The sequence below is a fragment of the Dermacentor albipictus genome, chromosome 9 (genome assembly GCF_038994185.2).
Source record: "Dermacentor albipictus isolate Rhodes 1998 colony chromosome 9, USDA_Dalb.pri_finalv2, whole genome shotgun sequence".
Classification (NCBI taxonomy): Eukaryota; Metazoa; Arthropoda; class Arachnida; order Ixodida; family Ixodidae; genus Dermacentor; species Dermacentor albipictus.
The window spans coordinates 131316328-131343632 of NC_091829.1; the positions used below are offsets into that span (position 1 = coordinate 131316328).

The 27305-nt window shown below is 46.9% G+C and overlaps 1 protein-coding gene across 4 annotated transcripts in view; it reads right to left on the reverse strand.

Annotated features, from left to right (window-relative positions):
* LOC139049684 (transcriptional activator Myb-like) overlaps positions 1-27305 on the reverse strand; it is a 343827-nt gene that overhangs the window by 51211 nt on the left and 265311 nt on the right. For all 4 annotated transcript variants that reach the window (XM_070525392.1, XM_070525393.1, XM_070525391.1 and 1 more), the window contains exons 14-15: positions 26011-26136; positions 14224-14361 (exon numbers count right to left, since the gene is read on the reverse strand). In XM_070525392.1, the coding sequence (XP_070381493.1) occupies positions 14224-14361; positions 26011-26136 (264 nt within the window). The remainder of the gene's footprint in view (positions 1-14223; positions 14362-26010; positions 26137-27305) is intronic.

Sequence of the window (27305 nt, forward strand, 5' to 3'; positions counted from 1 at the left end):
TGTTAAATAAATTTGGGAAAGAAAATGTTATCATAAATAACTTGACTCGAAAACAAATTAGATCATATTTTTGTTAACCCATTTTTGGAATGTGATCTTTGTAATTATTGTAGATGTGACCCATAGTATTTGTATGCCCTAATAGATCAGTGTTTCCATTGTTGACTTACTGCTGCCATGCGAGGGCCTTCAGGTACATTCAAGCTGAATGTCGCAGCTTTTCGCCTGGAGGACCCCCAACAAGTTTGTTGGTAATAAAACAATTGATTTGATTTTTTTTTCTTTTTTTTTTAAAGCTCGCGGAGTTCCGCTTGTCAGGATGACTCAATGGCCTTTGACGTGAATATAAGAGCCATTGTGGCAACAAAACAGATAGGGAAAGGACAAACAGCCCTCAATGACTTTTGGGCAGGGATAAACGTGTCCCATCGTGGCCTGCATCATAAGAGTTTTCAGAAGCACTTGAAGAAATTCAGGGAACTACAGACACAGTGCATAGACAAGTTCGATGCAGAATTTGCTTCTGCTGTGAAAACCACCTACAAGGAAATGAATCTATATTTCAGCAGGGCTATCATGGAAACTTTGATGGAACATGGCAAAAGCATGGCCATACGTCCCATATTGGAGTTGGTGCAATAACCGAATATCATACGAGCCTCATCTTGGACGCCATTGTTTTATCGAACCAGTACCTTGGTTGCCAAGTAGGACCAAAGCCTGGAGACCCAGGCTATCCAAGCTGGCAGGAGGATCATGTGTGCCAGAAAAACACTGACTCTAAGTCTGGGAGGATGAAGATTGAGGCAGCTGTCAACCATTTCTCATGTTCGGTGCCAAAGCACAAACTCTGTTACACAACGCCCGTGTCTGATGAAGATAGTGCCACCTTCTCTGCCCTTGTGCAAGAAAATGTTTATAGACTGGTTCCCGTTTCGAAAGAGGAATGCATGGACAAGTCCAGAAGAGGATGGGGACAGCACTGCGCAACCTTGTGCCGAAAGGTGTTAAGGATTTAGGAGGGAAGGGCAGGCTGACAAAGGCCGTCATCGACAAGTTGACCGACTGTTATGGCTGGGCCCTACGGAACAATTCCAACGATGTGGCTGCAATGCAGCGTGCAGTGATGGCATCGTACCACCACGTGACATCGACACATGAGGATTCTCACCCCGACTTGTGTCCTGAGGGTGCAGACTAAAGGTGTCATCACAATGCCAGCAAGAGTGATGGTATGCCTCTGAAGCATTTATGAGCACCTCTCACAGGCTTCTCTTCTGCAACGCTGCCTGGGAGCAAAGATGCAGAATGCATCAGAATCGTGTCACTCCGTACTGTGGTCCCTGATGTCCAAAGAGCTGCATGTGTCGCTGATTGCTGTGGAGACAACACTGCATGAAGCAGTTTTAAGATATAATGCTGGCTGCCACAGGGACACCCAAAAGCATTGTTCATCAGTGGGGCTAACACCTGGCCACCTGGCCGTTCAACGGGCAGCCGAGAAAGATTCTCTGCGCTTGGAAACGGCCAAGAAGCGATCGCAAGAGAAGGTGGAAACGCGGAAAAAGAAGAGAGTGCCTAATAGCAGGAAATAATAGCAGGAAATGTTGTTATCAGCCAGCAGGAACTGCTGCTCCCAGGTGACGTGGAGCAGTTGGTATTGTTGCATGAAAACTTGTGAATGCAGTAAAGAAAAGCACCTGGATGTAACGAACCTCTATGTAAAGAATTCCTGGATTTAACAAAGTTTTTCCCCAACGCTGCCCCAAATGAAGCCCATGTATTTTAGACCCAGGGTGTCTACCAAGTTGACATTTCCGAATTCCCTGAGTTTTCCAGGCTTTCCCTGAGTGCCGTTGCACATTTCCCTGAGTGATGCAGAACTATGTTTTATGTCAAGACGGGCTGAAACCATATCGCCTGATGCTGTCACTCTCTAGTAAGCACATGAAAAAAATTAAAAAGCAACTTAATCTAATTTGAATACTAAGGAGTAGTGTTTATGTTATTCAATAAGAGAATAGAAGGCAGGGGTTAGTAATATGCACAGCAAATAAAGTGTCTTCGAAAAAAATTGCAAATGAAGTCCGACATTCACAAATACGAATAAAAAGGAGATGCACATAGAAGCAAATATATTCGAATATGAGCTATTTCTATCAACTGATAGCAAGCTCAGTGGTATGAGGCCCGAACTCTGTCACAATTGAGATTCTCTCTCAACCGCTCATAAGTCAACCTCAACTGTCCTGACACACTCTCAGCCCGCGCACGACGCCTGAGTGTTGTGTTTCACTGCTTTAAAGAGTTTATTTTGGTTTGGATGAGGGACACCTGCATCTCGGCATCAGCCAAAATTTTGTTTTTTGAGCTCAAGCTTCTTCAAAACGGCGGTAGCAAGCTTCCTTTCCCGTTTATTCCTCTATGCGTACATCATTTCTGCTCTTGTCCGCCTTCTGCCACTCGTTCGCCTCAAGGGCCATTTGAAGCATCTTGGTCAGTTGCACAGTCCATGACCGATTTTTAGAACTCCCTAGGGGTCGGAAAAACGTTCGAAAAATCGGCCAGTTGGAAAAAAAAGAAATGCGTGTCATTTACTGCCCTTAGGGGCTCAAACAGCGACAGGCACGTTCGAAAACGCTCTGAAGGCCTGTCGGTACACATATTAGGCATATCAGTGCTCGTACTGCGACAGGATATACCGGGTGCACGTGTATAATTAAGGAATGCATACTGTGTTCCGTGGCAATAGCCCCTTCCCACGCTTGTTATGCTTCACTGCAATATTTTTGCGTCGTATGCTTCACCATGTAACATTTCTGTACAGAGGCCAAGCTGTCTTTCGGGAACCGGCATTATGCAACGCACCGTGTTTTCTAAGTTCCTAAGCCAATCGCGAGGACCACAAATGCGGAGTCCGTGCCATTGCTGAAAGCAGCTTATTCTTCCAATAAAAAACTCGGCACCCAACGGCAAGAAGCTTCATAGCGAACATCGAAGCAGCTAGGCCTAGCGTTGCCGCAGTGATGGCAACTGCTGCCAGCGGATCTGCGTGCGAGAGTGCCGGTTCGAGGTGGCGAAGTAATCAAAACAGCAGTGGTGGTGCCTTTGATTATTGCCGCTTCGGACCTGCGGTCACGGCAAAACGTCCGGAAAATCGGACGGCGAAGAGTTCTTGCGTCCGAAATTTCACACGTTCTGATACGTTGAGTCTATGGGTTACGTGGCGGTGGCGCGAAGCCGTACAAATTATCGAGAATCCAGAAAGTCGGTCGTTGACTGCACACTGGCAACTCCTCCAGCCGACGACAGCGCGTCAAAGACGATTGATTACGACTCCTGTCTGTTGCTCGAGCCAGCATTACCGCGACTTTCGACCCTTTCAATATATTGCCACTAATTTTCCCTGATAGAGGCCCAAATTCCCAGAGTTTTCCCTGACTTTTTCCAGACTACTCAAAATCCCTGAGAATTCCCGGTTTTCCCGGTTGGTAGACACCCTGAGACCTCAATCTAACGGACGCGTTGCGGCAGTTAAACTTGATGTAACGAACTCACAAAGCTAATCAATCATTACTTTTTGCACTTTTAAGGAAAATTCGGCTGAAGAAGTGCACTAGATTAGTGAATATTGTAAGGAAGATGACGAACGTGCGCGCAGTCAGCAGCATCAGCAGCATCAAGCGCGCAGCAGAGGCTCGAGCTCGGGGACTGTGCTCGGTGCATCGTAGAACCGGCAGTCGCTACGAACCCCAATAAACGTCCTTTATAAGCGGTGGAGGTGCTGGGTAACGTTCCACTCTACCATCCTGGAACTTCGTTCCCGGACGCTACCCTCTGCCAAGCCGGACGCCGACCCGCAGACTCTTCCATCGCCACCCATCCCTTGTGCTGGCACCGTTCACCAGCGGGAGCCTCCCATCTTCAGCGGAACCGACGACACCGACGCCGAAGAGTGGCTGTCATCCGACGAACGGGTGAGCGTTCACAACAAATGGAATGACTCGGACAAGCTGGCTCACGTATCATTCTACCTCACGGGCGTGGCCAGTCTCCCTCGTCCGCTCTTGTCATGAATGCCAACGCCGGAAAGCGCCACCGCACAACTCCACCGGTGAACTCCAGCCTTTACAATGCCCATCCCAACCCTTTGATTGCGTGGGCATAGATCTCTACGGGTCACTTTCGTTGACTCCTGCCGGCAAGAGGTGGATAATCGTTGCGGTGGACCACTTAACCCGTTATTCGGAGACTGCTGCTCTACCAAATGCTACAGCGCAGGAGGTCGCCAATTTCCTACTTCGCCGTTTTCTCCTTCGTCATGGAGGTCCACGTGAACTGTAAGCGATAGAGGCCGCGCCTTCTTATCTAAAGTCATCACTGCACTGCACTGCACTGCACTGCTTATCACCCACAGACTAACGGTACCACGGAACGCTTTAATCGAACTCTTGGTGACATGCTTGCCATGTATGTCTCACCTGATCATTCTAATTGGGACCTAGTTCTTCCGTTTGTCACCTACGCCTACAACACCGCGACTCAGGCCACTACCGGATTCTCACCCTTTTACCTTCTTTACCGCCGTCATCCTTCGCACACTATCGACACCATTCTGCCCTACCGGCCAGACCCATCCGAATGCCTGCCGATCTCGGAAGCCACCAGACAAGCAGAGGAATGTCGCCAGCTTGCCCGCCGATTCACCTCGGACGACCAGAACCGCCAAAAAGCCGTTCACGATGCCCAGAACTCGACTCCCACTTTTCTCCCGGGCGCTCTCGTCTGGTTGTTAGTGCCACACCCCACACGCCTGGGCTCGCTTCAAAACTCCTTCCGAAGTACGACGGTCCATACTGCGTTCTCAAGAGAACATCACCCGTTAATTACCTGGTTGAGCCGCTAACGCCGCCGTCCGACATGGGACGTCGTAACCGCGAAGTTATTCACGTTCAGCGTCTCAAGCCGTATCACAATTCTACCATCCTTCCAGAAAACTAAGTCGCGAGGATTGCTCCTTTATTTACGCGGGGCCATTGTAAGGAAGATGACGAACGTGCGTACAGTCAGCAGCATCGGCAGCATCAAGCGCGCAGCAGAGGCTCGAGCTCGAGGACTGTGCTCGGTGCATCGTAGAACCGGCGGTCGCTATGAACCCCAGTAAACCTCCTTTATAATATTAATACTGTAAGGAGCCAGCAGCTACGCGAATGCCTGGGATCGCCGCAACTGAGCAAAGTTAGCAATGAGGATGATGACTGCGGCGGCTAGTGCTGCTCCGTGCCTAACGTAGCAGCCTTTTCAGACTTTGCTTGTCTAGTGTGAGGTGGTATTTTTAACGGCAGTTGATTTCTTTGGCAGAATTTTTTTTCGTATGGATTTGAGGACAAGCATTCTTATTTTGTGATTTTCATTTGTTTCAACGGCTTAAACACATTGCTGTGCAAGAATTCACTTTAAAAGCATCGCTGATGGCCGGTTCTTTCATTGCCAGGGCGAGGTAAGGGAGAGGGGGGAGGGACGATGACGAACGACGACGCATTGCATTCACCATTTTGCATGTTGTCCTGCGTCTGCACATGTGCGTAGGTCGATTGTGCTTTGGTGCTGGTTCGTCCGACTTGTTTTGGAGGTGCAAGGCCTGCGTTCGGCGTATAGTCGTGCGTCTCTGCTTGTAACTGCGTCGTCGGTTGTTCGTGATGAGTTGTACTGCCAGAAAACGAAAAGTTCTGTCTTTTGAAGACAAACTCGCAATTTTAAATGCAGTCTCCATGGGCGAGAAGAACGACATGGCCGCCCGTTTCAGCATTCCAGCGAGCACCCTATCAACGATTTTGAGTGCGGAACACAGCATCAGAAATGCAGTGAAGCCGGGAACAAGCTCGAAGAAAAAAAGACTGAAGCTGTCCACATATGCTGATATGGGGAAGGCAGTGTTCACGTGGTTTTTGGACACACGAGCCAGAAACGTGCCCATAAGTGGCACAATTTTACAACAGAAGACAAAGGACTCTGCGCGTATCTTAGGCCATGAGGATTTCAAGGCAAGCGCAACGGGTGGCTGCAGGAATTCAAGAGCCGGCACAGTGTTGTCAGGAGAGTAGTCAGCGGCGAATCTGCCTCCGCAGACAGCGATGCTGCTGCTTCGTGGGTGGCTGACAAGCTACCTGGAATGCTGAGTCGTTTCGAGGTGGCCGAGATCTACAATGCCGATGAGACAGCTCCACTTTATCAAACGCTTCCGGGCCGCACACTAGCGTTAAAAGGCGATGACTGCCGCGATGACTGCCGTGGCGGAAAGCAGAGCAAGCTCCGCATAACGATTCTTCTCTGCGCCAACCTTGACGGTACAGACCAGCGAGTCCCGGTCGTTGTCTGCAAAAGTGCCTGTCCCAGGTGTTTTAAGAAAGGTAGAGGGGTTCAGAAATAGCTTTTTTGTTTCTTGACAAAAAGGGCTAAAATTTGGCACACACTGCAAATTGCAATACAGAGACAAATCTAAAATTTTATTAGGATATCTTAATTAATTTTTGTTTTATAGGAATTTATAAGTTCCTTGCTTGTGGAAAGGCTGGCACAGTAACGAAACACGATAGGGAGCTGGGAATACTTTGCTCGTTTGCCCAAATGTCTAATCTACACCAAGACAGTGTTCAATTTTTTTTTTAGTTCGCTAATAATTTTTTGCTCAACATAACATGCACATGACTGTGCTTCACTGCATGGAGCCATGCAGTTATCGTGCAATAATTAAATAATGGAAAGATAAAGAAACATTTCAAGACTGTCATTAGGTGCAGCACAGCTTGTGGATCGCAGCAAAACAAGCTGGACCAAAATCGGTCCAGCCATTGTTGTGCTACGCTTTCCACGAGCGAGGTGATTGACAAAAAAAAAAACATGCAATTGAGAAAACTGGCTGCAAAGTTTTAAAAGCACTGCAAATTTACTAAAAAGCACCAGGGCTGTAATATTTTGAATCATTGCTCTCAGGCATCTTCTTACACCTTTGCCTCTTTGTTTGGTGGGCTTTGGATGCCTTCTTCATGTGTTCTTTATCCTTTTCTTGAGCCCTCTGGAGTAGTGCATGACCACCATTTTGACTGCCAGATCAAGCCTAGTATTGCAGCGTACACCCACAGAACGCTGTTGGCATCTTAAGCACAGAGTTTTAGCGATCAAAGAGTTCATCGCGGAAACCTGCACAGTCACAAGGGGCTGAAATTTGTTATTGGCCTTGCTGGTCCATGAAACTAAACTTCCGCTCAGTTGAGGACACTGCGCGAAGGGAGTCACGAACCCTGCACGCCCGCGCTTCTGCAGTCACCGCTGACACAAAACACGGCTCGAGGCGCGTCTGAATCGTGTGACATTCGGCCGACGATTTGTCTAGTGAGCCTTGAGTCATTGAGGTTGCGCTCACTCGCAGACTGTGTGTACCTGTCACACGATGCGTCAGAAACGGTACGCCGTCTCTGCCGGTGAAGGTCACCCTCGACCCACGCCGCTTTCAACAACGTGATCTCGGTTGCTGACTTGCGCGGCCGTACGCACAGGTGCGAGAGCCTCCGTTGGCACGTTTTCCCGTGGCTTGGTAAACAGTGTCGATGTCACAGGGCGATTGTCAGCTTCGCTGCTGGAATCGCACGGTGCAAGATAACGCGCCGTTATCCACATGTTCAGTCGGGTGCTCCGCTTCTCCCGCTGGCCGCCGTCTTGTTTCTAACCGTAGGAGGCTTGCGCTTGCATTTTCCGAAGGCATGCTGCGTTTAAAATTTCTTTTCGAACGAGCGACGATCCATCACTGACCTGGGAGCTTTCATAAATCCGAATTCTGCCAGTGTAAAACGAAGGAAGACGCCGGCGTTGTTTTCAAAACAGACAACTGCAGTCCGCTGCGGTTGACAGCTTGCCTGCTGCTGCAGCAGCAACCAATGGCAAGACGCCTTTCAGCACGGCAACCAATCGGAGGCCCACTTTCACCGCAGGGCTTGTGTGACTGCCTCTAGTGGACCCGCACTTCTTTTGTGTTTGTGTGTTTGTTACAAGATGGCGACGACCAAAGAATTCAGAAACAGAATGGCAAAACTTTTGAGCTTTTGAACGATACCAAGATGGCGGCGTTCGGTGGCGGGAAAGACAAGCTAGGGCTCCGCGAACTGCAATGATTTTATGCGATTTAAAGCTGTTTTCTTGCCCTAAGCACTGATAAATTATTTATTTTCGGGCACTTTTAGTATGTTTTCAGCCAAACCATTTTGATACAATGTAGATTAGGCATTGCAGATCACAAAATGGGTCATTGCCAAAAATCGATCTTTTTTGCAATTTTCGCGATCTGATCCCCGCGTTCCCCCTTAAGGGAACGAAGCGTATGCCCGTGAAGTATGTGGCCAATTCCAAAGCGTGCATGACTCGGCCAATATTTTCTGAGTGGTAAAAGGAACTTAACCAGGACGTCAAGCGGCAAGGCCGTTAAGTTTGCCTCCTGCTGGACAACTGCTCGGCGCACCGCGTCGAAGGCCTGCAGCTGTCGAACATTCAACTGCATTTCTTCCCGGCCAACTGCACGTCCCTAATACAACCCCTGGACAAAGGGGTCATTAACAGTTTTAAATGCTGTTACCGGCGCCGACTAATCCTGAAGATACATCTTGACATCCATCTGGAACGGGAGATGAAGATTAACATTTATCAAGCAGACGAGATGCCTGCTGCTTCCTGGCAAGAGGTCAGGGCAGAAGTTATCGGGAATTGCTTTTTAAAGGCCAGAATAGCATAAAAACGCACAGGCTGGTGCCGACGAGGAGGAGGAAGACCTTTCTACTCTGTCCGATGTGGCCGAAGCGTGGAACGGGCTACACACTAACGGTGGTGTACCCGACGATGTTGAACCGAGTGACCTTTTGCTTGCTAACGCCGCCGTGGCTACAGAAGACGTGACTGATGCAGCAGTAGCTGAAAGTGTGCAAAATCCCGATGGCGGTGATGATGGTGCCTGTGAGGCAGATCCGTGTGACGTGCCTACTACAAAGGAGGTGATGGTTGCAATAGACGTCTTTCGCCGTTTCGTCGGCTCGGGCGATGATGGAGCTTTACACAATTTAGCTTCTTTGGAGCGGCGTGTTGTGCCTTCACTCGTGCAGAAGAAGCAGCGGAAATTACGCAGTTTTTCGCTGTAAAATAAATGCTTGAACGGTGAGTTCGTATTCATGGATATCTTAAGCCATTTGGTTTCATTTCTGCATCATTCGTACAAGCCTTCATGCGAAACCTGCATGTAACAAAAAATTTTCGAGCTTTTGTCAACTTCGTTACAGTCGCCGACCGTTTATTCGGACCTCACGGGGACTGCGAAAATGTCCGAATAAACAGGTGTCCGAAAAAGCAGATTAAGAAAAAAAAAATGAAATCCTTTATTTCCACGCACTTATTCGGGCTCGGCAGTAGGCTTGGAAGAAATTGTGAATGCGCCGTTGCGCGCTGTTCCGTTTACGCGCTATCTGATAAGCCTGAATCTCGGAGTGGGTCGTACGGTCACTATTAGCGGCTGAAAGCACAGTCACTGTTTGTACACTCTCCGCATGCCACGGCAGCGCAGCACATGGTGCGTCATCTTCCGACTCGTCATCGTCCGGCGGTGCAGCAGAAACCTGACGAATGATCTTGCCGTCGTCATGTTCTGCGCATGTCAATACAGCAGTGTCGGCACCTATGAAACTGTCAAATGAGACGGTGTCCGGAATCGCAATGAAACCACTGCGCACGTCTCGGCAGAACATTTCCCGCGTCAGTAGGGAGCACATCGGAAGGCGACAAGTCTTAGGCCTCCCGGCACCCGCTTGCCGGCATTCCCCAGCGCAGTCTGCGCCGGCATTGTCGGCGCCATTAGACCCTTGACGCGATGTTTACGTATGCCGCGTTGGATCACCGAAACCTCGACACAGCACACAAAGCAAAAACCACCGTGCCGACACCAGTCGCACAAACGAAAAACACAACCTGCTCGCAGCGTCTTGCGCGAAGAAACAAATCAGCTGCTGGATTGTCTTGACATGGCTTACTAAGCTGAAACCGGAACTGCTGCAGAACCACTCTAACCAGGCAGAAACGATGATGATGAGCGGGGATTTCCAGTAGCGCCACTTCGTGGAGCAGCAAGGAAGCTCCGTTCAACATAAAAATGGCGTTCAGCAAGTCGAACTATGCACCGGTCAGAGTCGGAGCATGGTGCTCTCGACCGAGTTGGCTCAAGGAGTGTCCGAAAAATCAGACGAGAGGTTGCAAAGTGTCCGAACTTTCGGCAGTTGTTATACATTATGGTCTATGGGGAGAATGGCGGTGCCGCGAAGCTGACCGAATAATCGGGCATGTCCGAATTTTCGGAGTCCGGAAAATCGGTCGGCGACTGTATATCCAGGTTTAACTGTATATACTGTTCAAACCAGTCGATTCGAAATTATTCGACCAAATCACTATTCACTTCGAATTCGCTTCGAGCCTCAGATTCACTACTTGCCCATCTCTAGTGATAAGCTGTCGTTCCTATGCACGTTACACCCAGAAGACGGGAGAGAGCTTGAAAGAAGGACAAGTCAAATTGTTTCCCTGTCTGTCATTATGGTGGCCGACGTGTCGTGTGCCATAATGATAAATCGCGGTATTTAAGATGGCTTGTGCTACAGACTGTTTAGTAATGTAAGTAATAATGTAATTAAGTAATTCATTAGACTGTCTAGTAATGCGAGAGAGTGGCATTCCTTCAGGCCAGTGTGTGAATCAGTCGATGCAAGTGAGTATGTATCGTTGGTTTGAGAACGGTGGTAGTGGACCAACGATATCAATGTGAATGTGGCTGAGGCGAACGTCTGGTGGTGAAAAATGACCAGGCGCACTCATAGTGTGTCAACTGACTTTGGCGCACTGGCACTGTATGCATGCCCGAGCCCACTAACGGCTCTTCATACGCTGCCACAGTGTAATAGGTAACCTTGTTTTTCGCTGCTCAGATATAGAGGCAGTTATAGAGCATTAGGGTACTTGGTGTGCATTTTTCAGAATCACTGCAGTGGGATGAGCATGTCAATGCGATATTACAAAAGTTAGGTGCAACAACGGGAATTCTGAACTGAAACCGCTACTTAATTCTGAAGTCAATAAATTCTTGATTTATAATGCCCCATTTGCTTTGTTGAACCAAAACTACTGTCATTTGGTCTGGGGGATTACTACACAATCTAACCTCTCATGGCTCATAGATACGAAAAAAAAAAAAACAGTTTTGAGAATAGTCGAGAATGTGCCAATGCCGCGCTCTACTGCATGGCTCTTTGAAACATTTTGAATTAGAGCACAAGACACATACGAGTACATATGGTGGCACTAAAATTGCCTAAATTAGGACTGTCATAATTCTCTCTTCAAGCGGTAGGTAAATCTCCATCTGAAAGAAGTATCACATAACACAAGAACAGAAATATGGAATGTTCCGTATTGTCGCACTGGCAAAGGCTTCGTGACAAACTTCCGCATTTACTTAATGACTATAATAAAAAACAAATCAATATTTGTGACGTAAAAGGACCTGACTTGTACACTTCTTTCTAGAATAAAATTGACCTCTAGAGCTGTCTTTGATTTGTATTTAATTCTGTTGTTAAATGCCACTATTACAATGTGTATTTTGTAATGAAGTGTTGAGCTGGTGTTTCATGCTGACATAAGTGGTGTATGTTAATGCACGACTGTCTGTGTAGGGCAGTAACTAGTGATGTGCTCAATTTTAAGGTTTCGTCAAAGCGTATGACAATGTTGTTTTTAATATGATGGTTTTATCAAAGTGTAGGACAATGTAAACAAAATGCATGCGCCTCTGCTGCTGTCTTAGTCAGAATGGGGGTGAAGGACTTCCCTCAAGCCATCCTGGAAACAGCTTTTTACCTTCGTCTCCCATCACATGTACTGTGATAAACAAATAAGGAATCACTCAATTAATCAATGAATCAATCAATCAACCAGTCTAAAAAACATCATGGACTTTTAAAAATAGCTTTGAAATTTGTCATTAACCTCTTAACTGCTTGGACGAACTCAACTCGTCAATGGCAATAATCCCGTTTTTAAAGCTTTTTCGACAAAGTCAGCATATCTATTTAATTTTTCTTCCCCTACATAGATGGGTGCAGTGCCAGCATTTGAAATCTGTGGATATTTCACTTTTCTTTTTTCTTGTTTTTCCCCACTGCATGGATGTCAGCACTTTTTCAGCACCTCAAAGGCCGCATTGATTCAGTGTTCGTGTTCAGTTCAGTTTATTGTACTTAAAGACTCTCGGAAAAGGTATTACACAAGTTCCACGTCATGTACGCATCATTAGCTATATTCAAATGTGTTCTGCAAGGTGGATTGCAGCCATTTCATCAGTGCTCAAGGGGTGCGCTTATTGCAGTCTTTGCTTTCTACCACATAGATGGCGGCACTTGGACAGTGCTCAAAGATCGTGTTTTAAAAACATGCACTTTTATGCGAAGCATATTACGAGAGCTCAACCCAGCTCCTAAGGCGCGGCGGTGTCGCCTTGAATACCACGTGACACCGTGACGTCACGACAGAGGAGAAGTGGCTTTGGCTCAACTCTTGCAAGATGGGCTGGGTGGGAATCGAACCAGGGTCTCCGGAGTGTTAGACGGAGACGCTACCACTGAGCCACGAGTACGATGCTTCAAAGCGGTACAAAAGCGCCTCTAGTGAATGCGGTGTTGCCTTGGCAACGAGCTGTTTCTAACGCTCAGGCGTGCGTCGCTTGCTCAGGCGCACATTTCGTTGCCGCGCCGAACGCTGCGTTGCTCGACGCTCACCGCGTCCAATGCGGGGCGCGTAGTCGCTGCGCCGTAGCCCATTTTAATGGCGGGTCGACGGGAACGCTGTCGCGTTCCACTCTTGAAGGCGAAGCAGAGTAACGCACGAGTTTCTTCGTCTAGCCGAACCAAATATAGCCAAGCAACAGCAGTTCACCAGGCTAAACAGTGGTTCAACAACTAAAATAAAGGCTAGTATGCTTCGCATCCTGGGCTTAACTTTACCTAAGCCACGGTCATTTTTGCACCTTTTGGCAGATATGGAATGGTGGCATCTGCCACTGACAGCTTGCATGGGAGTATCACAGGCAAAGGAAAGCCACTTGTCGACTCTGACAGTGAAAGAGTGAAAGCAATACATTTTCTTCTATGAAGATTCTTGCTTCGCAGAATTGTTGTTGATTTTGAAACAGGGTGAAATAAAGGATTTTCTAACTACTGTTTGTGGTACAAGTAGACATATATTGCATAGTGAAGAGCTAAGTGAGGTATTCATGAAGCAAATTCATCGTAGAAGCTACAGAAAGGCTTTCGAGGAAGTGTACAATGAAAAAAAAAAAGGAAGAAGAAAAGGGGGGGGGTCACCTCTGGTCAAAATAATCACCCATTTGAAAGGTCAAGCAGTTTAACTACCTATAACAAGTTCTCGAAGGGACAAAACCAGTCAAAAAACACACAAAGGACAAGAGGAGAGGTTCACACCACAACGACTGGACTATCAACTGAGCTTTACTAGAATCGGTGTAGTCCCAGCAAGGCCAGCAGATCATGCGCAACCGCATCATCGCTAATCACAGATCATGAAAAGACAAGAATCGCTTCTATCGTGACCAACCTAGAAATGCAAATTCTTTTTCAAGTAAGCGCACCGAGGTCACACTAACGCAGTTGTCACCTAATAAACTGATGTAGTACGGTGCGCTTCCAGGACTTCTCGCTCTTCTTTGCCCTTGCCCCTACCAAGAATCGTTACATAGCTGAACAAAGGATAACAACCACATTCATTGCTATGGCGAGGCAAGTTTGCACCGTTGTCTGACCCCAGGGAGGAGTGGTGCTCACGCAGGCGGTCATTAATACATCAACCAGCTTGGCCTATGTAAAATCTCTCGCATGTGAGAGGGAACTTATAGACAACCCCTGCAGCACATGCCATAAACAATGCCATGCATGCCTCTTGTCCTTTGTGTTTTTTTACTGGTTTTTTTCCTTCAAGTACGTACCAACTGGCCCAGATTTCAACCCTTCAAGTTCTCTCTCCGTAATCTTTGCACAAGTGTATACTGAAGTTCCTTCTAAACAATACTGCTAGCTTTCTATCAGGCTTTCATCAAGCAGTTTGCACTGAGAACAAGCAGCTACGCACGGGTGTCTCCGGTAGGATGAACGACTCCGGCTCCAGCGGTGCAAATCCCGTGGAGGTGAGCCCTGGTACAGCAATGTCACCGGGAGTGGACCAGGTCTCGTGGAGAGCTTTGCGGACCCGCTTGGATGGCGAGAGGTTCTGAAACAACACCGCCATTTTGTGTCATGTTGGTGGCCGTGTGTGGGCCTAGCCAGTAATCTATTCCAATGCTGGCACGCACTTGCCAAATGTGTGGAAGGAACAGACAGAGCACAGCAATTGCAGGCGTTCACATCACATCACAGGAAACACAGCTAGGTCACTGACCTCCAGTTCATATTTATTATATGGTGGCAAAAAACATAAAAAATTTTTAGACAAGAAATGGGGGTGAAAAAGGCACTAAAGGAAAGAAAACAAAAAGTGTTCGAATGAGGTGCAACAGTAGAGGTATGCGAATGTTCTAATAATTCCGCTCGTGAATCGAAATCTAGTACAGTTAAACTGTTACAATGACGTCGGTAAAGTAGGCAATTCACTTGGTTATACCCAAATTTAATTGTACGTACAGTAAAACCTTGTTAAACCATACCGGCTTAAACAGCAGTTTTGTTTTAAATGTAGTAAAGTCAAATCCCCGACTCAGCAGCCATTGAACATAATGTGTTTTGTATCTGCATGAACCGTACCAGCTTATTGCATACGTATCGGTTAACACGTAGTGTTTCCACTTTTCGTTGTACAATCACGGCAGTGCATCATCTCCATTAGGCGGCCCGGCAGAACAGCAAGCCTCAGAGATCAGAACGGCCTCCAAGCGCCCTGAGCGTTTGCGCGTGACACCACATCAACATCAACGTCCTTTCAGCGCCGTGCCAGAGGGCTTTGTGGTGTCGTGCAAACAGGGACTCGCGTCATGTCGAAGCTCGGATAAAAAAGACACCGGGTGCTCAGCATAGAAGAAAGATTAGACAGTTCATGCTATCGGATACGACACGAAGAAGTCAGCGCTGGCACGCGACAGGGATCTACTGTTGACTACGGTGTGTGGCATTTGTAATGCGAAAAAGTTGCTTGATAGCGCTGTTGCGACTGCGAAGAGATGTTGGCTATGAGGTTCGACTACCGTTTAGTATGTACTTTTTCCGAGCTCTGGCTAAGTAGGGTTTAACGAGGTTTCACTGTATTTTAATTCAACCTTTTTATTTATTTATTATTATTTATTTAGCAATACTGTAGGTCTTCTGCAGACCCATACAGGGAGCGAGCTTTCATCATCATACGCATGTAATAAAATACAACAAGTTCTCAAAAAGACAACAGGAAAACATGAGGCAGATCAGAACACTTTTCAACAACAAGTACATCAATATTATATTACCGACATGGTTACGCTTCGCGTACACGAAAACAGAAAATCTAGCATTATGTATCGTATGATATACATGAGAAAAATGCACACACAAAAATAATACAACACTACAAGATACTTTCTGGGGTTTTACAACAGGAAAAGTAGTTATACAGGGTCCATCAGCTGCTCTACTAGAGAACAAAACTGGTCTAAATTTGGATTATTTACAACTTCGCTTGGTAGCGCATTCCAAGCGTTCACAGTGCGAGGGAAGTAGGAAAACTTAAATGTATTGCAATGCGTATTAAATGGCCGGACGCACTTATCGTGGTTTGTCCTTCTAGACCGACGGCCAGGCGGATGAATATAGTCATCTTTTCTTATTTTGATGTGACCGTTAAAGAGGAGATAAAAAAACTTCATAGATGCAACTTCTTTTATGCAAATAAGTACATTTACCAATAAATTTTTCTTTATACACCGAACATGACCACTTTGGCGGTCACTGTTGGTCAGCGATGCACTATTTGAGAGGTACGGTATTTATTCAAATTTAGGTTGATATATATATTTTTTTTCAAGTATTTATATACCGAACTCTAGGGCAGGCTTAGATTAAAAAATTCAAGAAATATACCAGTTTTCAGTTGAAATTGATAAATATGGTGCATAGATAGCGCCATCTGGAAAAGTCAATATCGCAGCCGCTACTAGCCGTACCAGCAGTCAAAATGAACTACTCGAACGACGCTGCCACTTTGACTTTTGTCGTATTGGTGTGCGGCGTGGCATTATCATAATAGCACCAAACAGGCACTGCCACTATACACTTTAAGAAGAATCCTGGGGAAACCAGGAGTAACTGTGCAGCTGGTCCTAAAAATGGCGCTTTCGTCCTTCAAGAGAGTAACTGCATGAATGTGCATGCCATGTGCAAATTTCGGTGAGTAAGTGTTTAGTGCTTGTGCGGATAGAGAGCAACGGGAGGACGGCAACAGTTACTCCCCATGTGCTCCGCTGTTTTTGTCTGTGTCGTGGAGTGATGCGGCAAAAATGGCATTGTCTATAAATCGTGAATACTTCGAAGTTGGTGCCCTGTCTTTTGAATTATATGCAAAGCAGCACTCTGCCTTCTCGTGGGAAAATTGCGAGAAATTTAAAACCTGGAAAGTGAAGAGCCATGCTTCGTGTGCACACCATAATAGAGGGATACACGTTAAATGCACAAGTCATTGATAGATTGCCAGATTTTGCTGGTCAATAGTACCTAAGTTCCTTCCGTTCCAAGGAGATTATGAACCTAACTGAAGCGATGTGTGGCTGAAACGGGACACACTAAGCAACAAAGAAATTGTCCTTCTTTGTCGTCTTAGGTGCTCCGTTTGAGCTCGCTACACGTTTACATCGCGTAGTACCTCAGTTTAAATCACCCTAAGAATACTCCGGCAGATTTCTTTTTGCACTCACTTACGGTTGCAGGCACACTCAACGTTACACTCTCCCCGCACAGCATACACAAAATGCCGAGTTGCTTTTATTGCGGCACCTGCGTTCTGATGCTTAACCTGTCACAATTCCCTGTCCCGTCAAGCAATCTTCTGTGGTGCAGTGGTTAGAGTACCTGACTTGTGAATACGAGGATGTGAGTTCGAATCCTGTTTTGGGGCGCCTTTTTTTTTTTTTCTCAGGAATCCTTTTTTCAGCTCAGCCATCTTTTTATCAGGGTATAAATGCCTAATTTCTTTAATTCCGCCTCTGCGGAGCATAGGAAATAATGACCATTACTCCCTTGAGGAGCATCGGAAAAGAGCAAATGTTAGTCCTCGGAGGAGTAACGGCATGGGGAGTAACAGTTCATCCCCTCGCACTTACCCCCTAAAGAGAGGAATGCTTGTGGCAGATCAGTTCCTCCCCTAAAGGAGTAACCTCAATACCCCATTTCCTCCTTTTCTTCTTAGAGTGTGCTGCTTTCAAATAAAAAGCTGTGCTAGCCTCAGAGGCATCGTCAAACGTTCAAGCCAAGTGGGACTTTGGCATCGATGAGAAAATTTTCCGTCATTGAGGGGGCAACGGGCGACACCTTTTGCGTGCACCAGCTGCAACGAGGAGATGACAGCGATAAGGAAGATAAGGTGCGTTTACAGTCCAACCTTGTCAGTGTGCAAGCGAGCGACACTTGACGCACGGCGCATTAGCAGTGTCCAATTACGTTGGCTGTGCCAGTGCGCCGAACCATCGGTCGAATTATAGGTGCTGTTCTCGCACAGGTGACATAACGTGTGCGCATGCTCATGTTATGTCCGACTATATTTAGCCCTTATATAGCAACGAGGCTAGCAGCAATGCTGAGGTAGAGTGAGCTGGCATAATAATATTGAATAAATGCTGTTTTCATTTTGTGAACGCTGTTCTCACTTTTTTGTTTGGCCTACGTTCAAGACTAATTGCTTTTTTTTTTTTTCTCTGGCTTCAGAATTTCGGGGGTTAGCCTAGAATCGGGGTTGGCCTCAATTCAAATAAATACGTTAGTTTACCAATCTGCATCTCGGCAAGTTTCCATTTATTGTCTTGGTATCATGGCAGCAGCCAAATATTGTTATAATGAAATTGTGTGCTAACTTTGCTTTGCTTTATTGAGGTTCTAAATACATGGTGTTCTTTGGACAAGTTATGAAAGGCTAAATACATTTTTAAATCAACAATTTCGTTATGTTGAAGGTCGTTATCTCAAAGTTTAACTGTATTTGTTTCTTTGAAGGGACCCTGAAACGATTTTGACGATTTTCTACAAGCGTACTGAGTCGTTAGAGTAGGTGCTTCTGATCATTAATTGACACATCTAAGTGCTCCGCGTAAAGCGTGTAATTTATTACAGCATGGACCGCTTTAACGTAGGTAGCAGGAGTCGGGAAAATCCGCATTATAAGCGGTACTGCACCATATCAAATGCGCCATTTTTAGACTCTTATTCACATGCAAATATGGTGAACCCATCTTTTATTATGTATTTTACAACTTAACGCGCAGTAAAGCACCAGAATTGGACACTAAACAAAACGTTTTATTTTTCTTCATCAATGAAAAAATGCCGTTATCTTCGTCTGGCGCTGAGCCTTCACCGCATTATGCAACATCTCATCTTCAACAGCTATCAGATGCTGGGAAGCTTTCTCACTCAAGCCCTTCTGCGTCAGTACACCCTGAGCTTGCTTATGTAATCCAGTGCATCTCTGTGCGAAAGTTCCGGTGTGCTGTCTCCTTCGTCGTCGTCATCGTCCGATACACTGTCATCGCGATCACACACTGCTGCTACAATTGCTTCGTCTGAGTCTGCTTCTTCGCAGACAAAGTCATCGCAATCCTCCTTCACAAAGCCTTCGAATGTGTCATCCTGTCCAACAATGTTCTTTTTCACCAGATCCGAGCACACATCATCCGCGTTGAGGACTTCGTCGACATCGTCGCCGCAGTGGCTATCGTCGCTCCTCACATCAGGATCGCTGACCACGGCGTTGCGCACAAACCCCGCCTTTGCGAAACACTTGGCAATGGTCGATGCTTTTATCTGCCACCAAGACGCCGTGATCATGTCGATAGCACTCCGTAGGTTTACCTTCATTGCTTCGTCTCGCTGAAGGTTATTCAGCACTCTTTCGCATATGCGTCTTTTATAATGCGCTTTCACTGCAGCGATTAGGCCTTGGTCCATCGGCTGGCTCTTGGCTGTGGCATTTGCGGGCAAGAACTTGAGGCTCACTGCATTGAGCTTTAAACTTACATGATGGGCACTGCAGTTGTCAAGAACTAGGACAACTTGTCGCTTTTCTGGCCCCATGTCCTCGTCAAATTTTTAAGCCAAGTTGCAAATAGCTCCCTAGTCATCCATGACTTTCTGTTGGCCTTATATGTAATCGGCAGGCACTCTCTTTTTTTGAAACAGCGCGGCCGCACCAACCTTCCGATCACAAATAAGCGCCTCTTGTCGCTGCCATCCATATTAGCGCAGAAGAGAACGGTAAATTGCTCCTTCGAAGCCTTTCTACCGGAGCAGCGTTCGTGGGACAGTGCGAGTGTGCGGTTTGGGAGCAAATTGTAAAACACGCCAGCCTCATCCGCATTGTAAATGTCCCGCTCCGCATACTTCGCCAGCATGGTCTCCATGTTTATACTGAGCCAGGCCTGAACAGTAGAATCATCAACTTGTGCGCTCTCCCTGGAGATAACACGGCAGCTTATTCCGTGCCGGTCCTTAAATCGCCGAATCCACCCATTTAATGGGTTGAAACTATCGCGGCCCAACAAGTTTGCAAATGACCTGGCCTTTGCTTGTAGAATCGGACCACTCACGGGCACATTCTGGGCTCACACCTGACAGAACCACTTGAATAAAGCAGCGTCGACATCTTCATACTTTGATGAACGTATCCGCTTCTTTTCTAGCGATCCACAATTTTCTTGCAGTTGCTGTTGCACCTTGTCCCTGTTCTTCCAAATTGCCGACACTGTTGTGTCGGCGATGCCGTACTTCTGCGCGTCGGAAACCTTCTTTAGGCCACTTTGGACGTCTCTTATAATACTTTGCTTCGTCTCCAGGGATAAAGCTTGCCGTTTTCTTGAGTTGGAAGGATCAGGCGCCATGGCAACTTGGCTCAGCGACACAAACGCAAGAGAAGGAAACACGTTTTCCGGTAGCTAGGCCTACGACGCTGGCAGCACACTTCGGTATCACAAGATGACGACTTGCGCGCACCCACACAGGAGAAAAGGAGAAGAGTGGCGCATGTGCAAAGCCAGCCTATCAACCGGCCACCCCCAGCAAATGGACTTCCCCAACGTTTCCCCTTCTTTCCCACTGAGTGGGACCCACCCCGTTACGACGGCGGTGCGGGTGCTCGGTCTGGCTCGGCCCCGCCCTCGCGGCGCTGCACAAAGAAAACCAAAGGATAAGGCCGCTAGTTGCGCTTCTTTCTTCGCACGCTGTACAGTCTCTCTCTCCTCTATTTTTCTCCCCTCTTGCGATGGGTTTCTTGGCTTTCTTCTCCCTTTTTGTAGAGGGTGCGGGCATTGTAGTGCCGAAGGGTCCGCTCCCTTCTCTACGGAGAAACCGCACTATACACGGTCTTCCATCGTGCGCGACCGCGCACTAAGCGGTACGCTGACACATTAAACTCTATGGGAGGCGTACTGGTGGTCACATAAAGCCGCATTATATGCGGTCCCCCACTATAGGCGGTTACGTTATAAAGGGTCTATGCTGTATAAGGTTTTTAAATTGCACATCGCTGCCGATCGCAGCACACTGCTTGGCGAAATTTTAAGTCGCCCCTACCCATATGACCGAAATCACCCATATGACGTCAGTGGGGCGAGCTATCAGATTGGCTGACCAGGGTGCGCGATCGATAATTTTTCCAACTTTATGGTAAACAAATGATCTTCGTAATAGCTGGAATGTTAGTTCATTTGTTTCTGTATAAAGAAAGTAACATAAAGAGAATGCACAAGAACAACTTTTCACTACACTTAAGCACTTCCGGCCCACAGCAAGTGTCGCCTGCTTGTGTTACAACGTACTCCATTTTGACGAGAGCTCCGCGGTCAGAGTTGGTCTCAGTATTTTCGCCAGCACTATGATTCGACTTTGTTGCCTTGCAGACTGCAAATGTCGCGACTGGCAATATGTCAAGCTGCAACATCGTGACCCTCTGCAAGGCAGCATACGAGCGAACTGGCTGCTGCGCATCGGACTGACGCTATCCGATTGGCGCCAGGATTTGCGCGTTTGTAATGGTCACTTTACACTGGATGATTACTAACGCAATAGCTTTTCGCGAGTCCGGTATTAGGGCAAACGCAAGCGCAAGGAGACAGGGTCTGGCCGCTTGACTGTGCCGTAACGGGATGAGCCATGAGATGAGCAGAGGCGCAAATCTGAATGGTCTGCACGGTGCAGCCACCTGGTGGCACAGAGCTCAACCATACACAGTAGCAGTAACGAAGTGTATTCTTCTTTGCTGCTGGTGTGTATTTTTTCGCAGGAGTGTAATCATCAACACGTTTTTTATAATTGTTTAAAACGTTTCACTCTTGGTTAGAGCAATATTAGCACTTTGTTTGGCTGGTTAAGCACTGCGCCAACAAGTGGCTGGACCGTGCAGACCGATCAGGTCGCTCATGTACGTCCACGCTAAAGTTCCTTCATCAGCTTGAGTTTATGCCTCCAGTCATTTGCCGAAATGACCAGCTTGCCTGTGGTTACCGGAATACCAGGCACGTTCAGCGCTAGGACAGAATGCTCGCAACGCACGCTGCTTCGATAGCTCTCGCTTGGGGTCGATGGCCAAGCGGCTAGCGGAGAGGTTTCGCGCAGGTGGGGGCGGGCTCCAAAACAAGCGGAAGTGGACGATGTGACGTCGCATCGTGACGCATAACCAGTGAAGGCGGAGCTTAGCCCCGATCGCTCGGCGAACGAGTTGAGGAGGAAAAGCATGGCTAGGGAGGAGGATAATTTCTAATTGCTTGTAGCTCCATTATTACGTAACGCTTCACTTAAATTGTGGTGCGAATGTTCTACTTAAGTTGTACGCAACGCGTCTACAAAATTTGTCCGAACCGTTTCAAGGGCCCTTTAAATATTCGGTGAATGACTCGTCCGTGGTTCGTGCCTTGACATGCTCATCATTCCCATGGCGCACAATCTCTATCCTTCACAAATGTTTCCTGACAACTGTCCAGGCTTTGAACTTGCAGAACCTCCTCCTGCCATCTAGATTTATCAGTACAACATTTTTAACAGGTTGACCGAACCGATCGAAATGATGAACATTACGTAGACGGAGAAAACAACGCAAACATGGCAAGCACGGAAGCATGGAAGCACTTGCGAAGATCAAGCCGGTTAGCTACCGGAATGATTCACACAATTCGGAGTTTTTCTGCCCACATTCAAAGACATAGACTAACTTGGAACGTGTGCTCGTGGTAGTTGCCCAGGCTACAGACCCGAACTCTGCTTCGGGCACTACGAGCGCTCGTAGTGCTTGTATCTGTGCTCATAGCGCTCGTCCAGTTCATGTGTGTCTGAATTTTTACTGTCTTGTCTTCTGCGCGCTATTTATTGCTATTCAAATCATGCACCAACAAGCCCAAAGCTATTAGCGACAACCTTTCGGCGACGGTTTGCTGTCCGTTGTCACATCATCACTATGTCATCACATCACGTGACTCAGCGTCACGACCACACCAGTGGCCACAATTAGCCCGTTAGGCCTAATTGGATCTAAAGTTACTGTTTCCTATGAAATCAATGCAGATATATTAACAGCAGCTAAAAAAGACAAACAACCACTTCACCACTAAAAGCGAGTGCACAAAGCAACGGTTGTTCATGGCCCCTACTTTTGTAAACACCGTACGATGGCCCCGACCTCATTCCAAACACCATTCATGGGCACATATTGGTCTCATATTGGTAGCTTCAAGTAACCCGTCACAAGACTAGCTTTAGATTTACATGGCAGGCTCGAAAATATGCCCCATGACTATAGTGTGATCACAATTGGCTGTAGATGCATTTATACGGACGGCAGATAGACACAGATGGAAAAAAAAAAATTTTTTAATGGGGTGACGCAGAAAATACTGTGGGCCTCTCATTTTGCAACTATAGCGTAAGCGTTGGCCGCGGTCGACCCACGATACGCATTTTCCGCTCTTGTTCGTCGCGCAGATTCACCTCAACAAGCTGACGATAAATTACACAAACCACCTGCTATAAAAATTTAAAAGCTCTCCTCTTTCTGGGAAGAAAACTGGAAAGCAAACCTTTTTAAGCAACATCTATTGTTTAGAAAGGTTTGCTTTCCAGTTTTACAAATTGCCATTAAGGACAGTATGGCCAACTATTAGACTGAAAACCCATTGGTGTTTAGGACAATGTCACTTTTTATTCAGCTTCAGAGGGAAAAAAGCACTCAATTATATTTGACAGACATTCTAACCATAAAAAAAAAACATTTTCCAGAACTGAGTTATCAGTGCTGTAGAAGGATCGACATTTTGGCGAGTTGGTACTTGTAGAACACCTTGAAGGGGCGGCGCAAGACGACGAAGGCAGTAACACACAGGAGAGCGCTGTCTTGTGTGTTCCTGCCTTCTGTCTTCGTCTTCTTACCCTGCCCCCCCCCCCCTCCCTTCAAGATGTTTTATCAGTGCTGGAATACAAATTTGGTGTTCTTTTTAATAAGAGTACATCCGGATTCCTAGGTTACTGATAGCTGACCACATTCTGGCTATGTAACGTAAGTGGCCTCCAAAGAATACATGCAGCACTGCTTTTTACGAGTACGACCCAAAATCTGTGTTATCATCGGCATTTCAAAATGGCTGCCTCATATGCACTTTGACCCTAGCTGCCGTAGCTTCCTCCATGTGCTGTAGTACGTATGCTCAGGTTAGTCCACCGTCTGTCTTCCCATTTTCTTCGTTTCTGTATTCCCATTTTCTATCAGAAGGGAAGTGCCGACTGCAAAGTCGTGCAGAGTTCATCAAGATGCCGCATTTAAAAGGAATGCGATCACGTGTGCCGAGATGGACGGAAATCAGCCCGCATCACAGGCATTCGGAGTTTCCGAAACTTGCGTGCGGGACTGGCGCAAACAGGAGAGGCGTTCTACTCCGCCAGCTACTGCATAGGGCACTGCCATGCGGCCAATACCTTGAAAGCGATCTGCAATATGAAGACAATCTACGCACCTAGGCGCACCACGCTGTGTTCTCGTCGCTTAGTTCACATTGAAGCAAGAAGCCGTACAAAGGTCAATTCGCTTGTTCCTGCTACCGCACTTCCCCACTGCAACTTTTAAAGAGTTTCCGCGGTCATTGAGCAATTTGTGTTCATGTTTGCTTGTGCGCACGTGACACCATGCTTGTTAATTCAGTCAGTAAGCTAATGTTTAAAAGTTTATACGGCCAATAAAACTACCATATTTACTTGCATAATGATCGCACTCGTGTAATGATCGCACTCCTGAATTCTGTCACTAAAATTCGATTTTATTTTTTTCACGCAATGATCACTCCCTGAACTTGCCGCGGCGATATGTCATGTGCCAACTCTAGCTAATGATCACGCTTACAATCTGTTGAATGCTACGCAAACGACTCTTCAAACATACTAAGCGGTCTGCATGCACGAAACAGATTCTTAAGCAGATGCCCCATTTCATTCCTTTCAGCACTTTCCCCACTTTCATGAAAAAAAAAAAGCTGCAACAAAACTTGGCCTGGCTTTATTACTTCTAGCCTTTATAATGGTTGTGGTCAGCAATAACAACGAAAATGGCACCCTTCGATTCCTCTCGTCTACACTTGTGGGCACGCAACAAATCGCGAGCGGAGCCACGTTTACAATGATACATTAGGAGTGTATCCTATTCATACGCCCACGCTTGTAACACAGCTAAGATAATCGCCCACCCTTAGAGGAAACGTGCCGTATTAGGATAGTTGTAAAGACAAAAGGCGCAGTTTTTGCAGCACGCCCACCATGTGTTTTTATGTCACTGGCAGCTAAGCATGCCCATCTCCCTTCCTGTCGCCTCAAAGAGGACATGGCTATCTAATTGCCACAAACTTGACAATATTAACGATATTATTCATTACTGATTCAGAAGAAACTCTTAATACACGTAATGTACTCATGAGAAGGAAAAAAAATCACGTTTGGTGTGTTAAGCTTGCTCCGCCGGCCACCATTTTTGCTTTGGTGTCCCGCACTGTTACAGTGGCAGCCGCCTGTTTGTTGACAGAGGAGACACTGTTGTTGACCTGGCAGAAAATTTAACCTGCGTAATGATCGCACTGCTGAATTTGCGTCACTTTTCTTCACAAAAAAGTACTATCATTATGTGAGTAAATATGGTGCTATTCTTACTTTTGGGATAGCTGCCTACAAATTTGCTATCGCAATCGATGCTTTGCCTTTCGGTGGAACTGCAACTTCTTTATTAATCGCAACTTTAGTGCATTGGGGGTAAATCTTTGTTTTTCCAAATGAGAGAAAGTTGTACTTCTGTATGAAATCATGAGATGCGCAGTAATGTAAAGGACTTTTCTTTTTTTAGGTCGTGGCAGATGGGTGCGCATTACAGTTGAGGTCTCTTTCTTTTTTTTGTTCTTTTCTGTCGAGGAAAACAAGTATAGTTACAATCGAGGGCGCGTTACAATAGAGTAAATACGGTAACAAGGCCGCCACTCAGCATGAATTAAGCAGTCCCTCAAGAGTGAGTGGCTTGTTGGGGAAGTTGGCATCCCGTAGTGGAATGCCAGCAAACGAGATGGATGGAAGGAACAGCTTGAGAGCCTTTTGTTCCTTGTGGCTCTGGTTTCCCTCGCGCTCGCTGGCATTCCACTAGGTGATGCCAACAAGCAGTATTCAAGGTGGCCATACTGACCTCTTTGTTTCCCCGTCTCTTGGGAGGGACAACCTCCGTCGCAGTGGTGGCTGGCTGCCGTCCCTGCCGCGCCACATTGCCCAGCAGGTCACCGATGTCATCCAGGTTGAGGGACGGAGTGTCCGGCTGCAAACGCAGCAACAGAATTTTCTTTTTTGCAATCACTTGCAAAGCAATGAACTCCCCAAAGCTGCCATGTTCAGATACCGTGGAAAGGCCAGCACCAATTAGCCTCCTCTATTACTTTTGAACAAATGCTTATTCGGTTAGCCTCCCTGCCTTTCCCAATCAATTTATCTGTCTCTCTCTCTCTCTCTTGATGAATTCGCATATTAAACAAATGCCAGACATACAATCAGAATTAAATTTTTATTAAAGCAAAGCTTTCTTTGTCTCTTCCTTTGATTTTTCCGCTACTTCTGCTGCTGCATGCCACGTCTGGGAGTGGTTCAGAAGGTGCATATACATGGCCGCAGCTTGGCAGAGATGAAAGGCAACGTGAGAAACTCAATACGACCTTTCCATCGACGGTCCTCACAATGCCCTCTGGAGCTCCCTGGGCATCACCACAATGCCCTTCTGACGGCTGTAATTATTCATGGGGCCCCGCAAAGGCATTACAGAAACTGCAGCGCTTACCTTTGCACGAATGTGCAACAGTCCAGAGGGGAGTTATAGAATGGTAGAGGGGAGGAAGGGCAAGGAGGCAAAGAAAGGGTAAAACCGATGCAGTCACGAAACGAGCGACTAATAAAGAGCCTTGCCACTCTTTGCTTGCAGCTCCCGTATTTGTGGGGGAGGGGAGAGGTGACGTAAGAAAGCAAGGAAACGCCACTACCATAGCCGGGTACAACTTTAGAACACAGCGGCACTTGCCCCTATAAGGCAGATGAACACGAGCCTCCACCAAAGAGCACGCACTCTAGACTGACGTCACAAGCCGCACGGCCAGTGACCCCGCCAATGGAGACCATGGCTGTTCGTGTTTCAAACTGGGCCGAGTTTTATCAGCTGTGTGCATCTGCCCCTCGTCTGAATGATTTCCCAAACTGTTTGTAGTGGTCTATCATGCCAGAAATATCATTGCGAGCTTACAATGCAGCATTTGTTCAGCGTGTGTTTGTTCTGAGCCGTGATCCGGTGAAGAAAGAATGCAGCGAGCATTGATGACGCTGCGCTACGGTTTCCTGCAAAGAGGATCCCACGGCGACACACCGCTGCAAACAAACATCCTGTGCATTTTTTCTATGGTGTTTTGTTTTACTCGAAAGTGAAGTTACAACGAAGAAAGATTT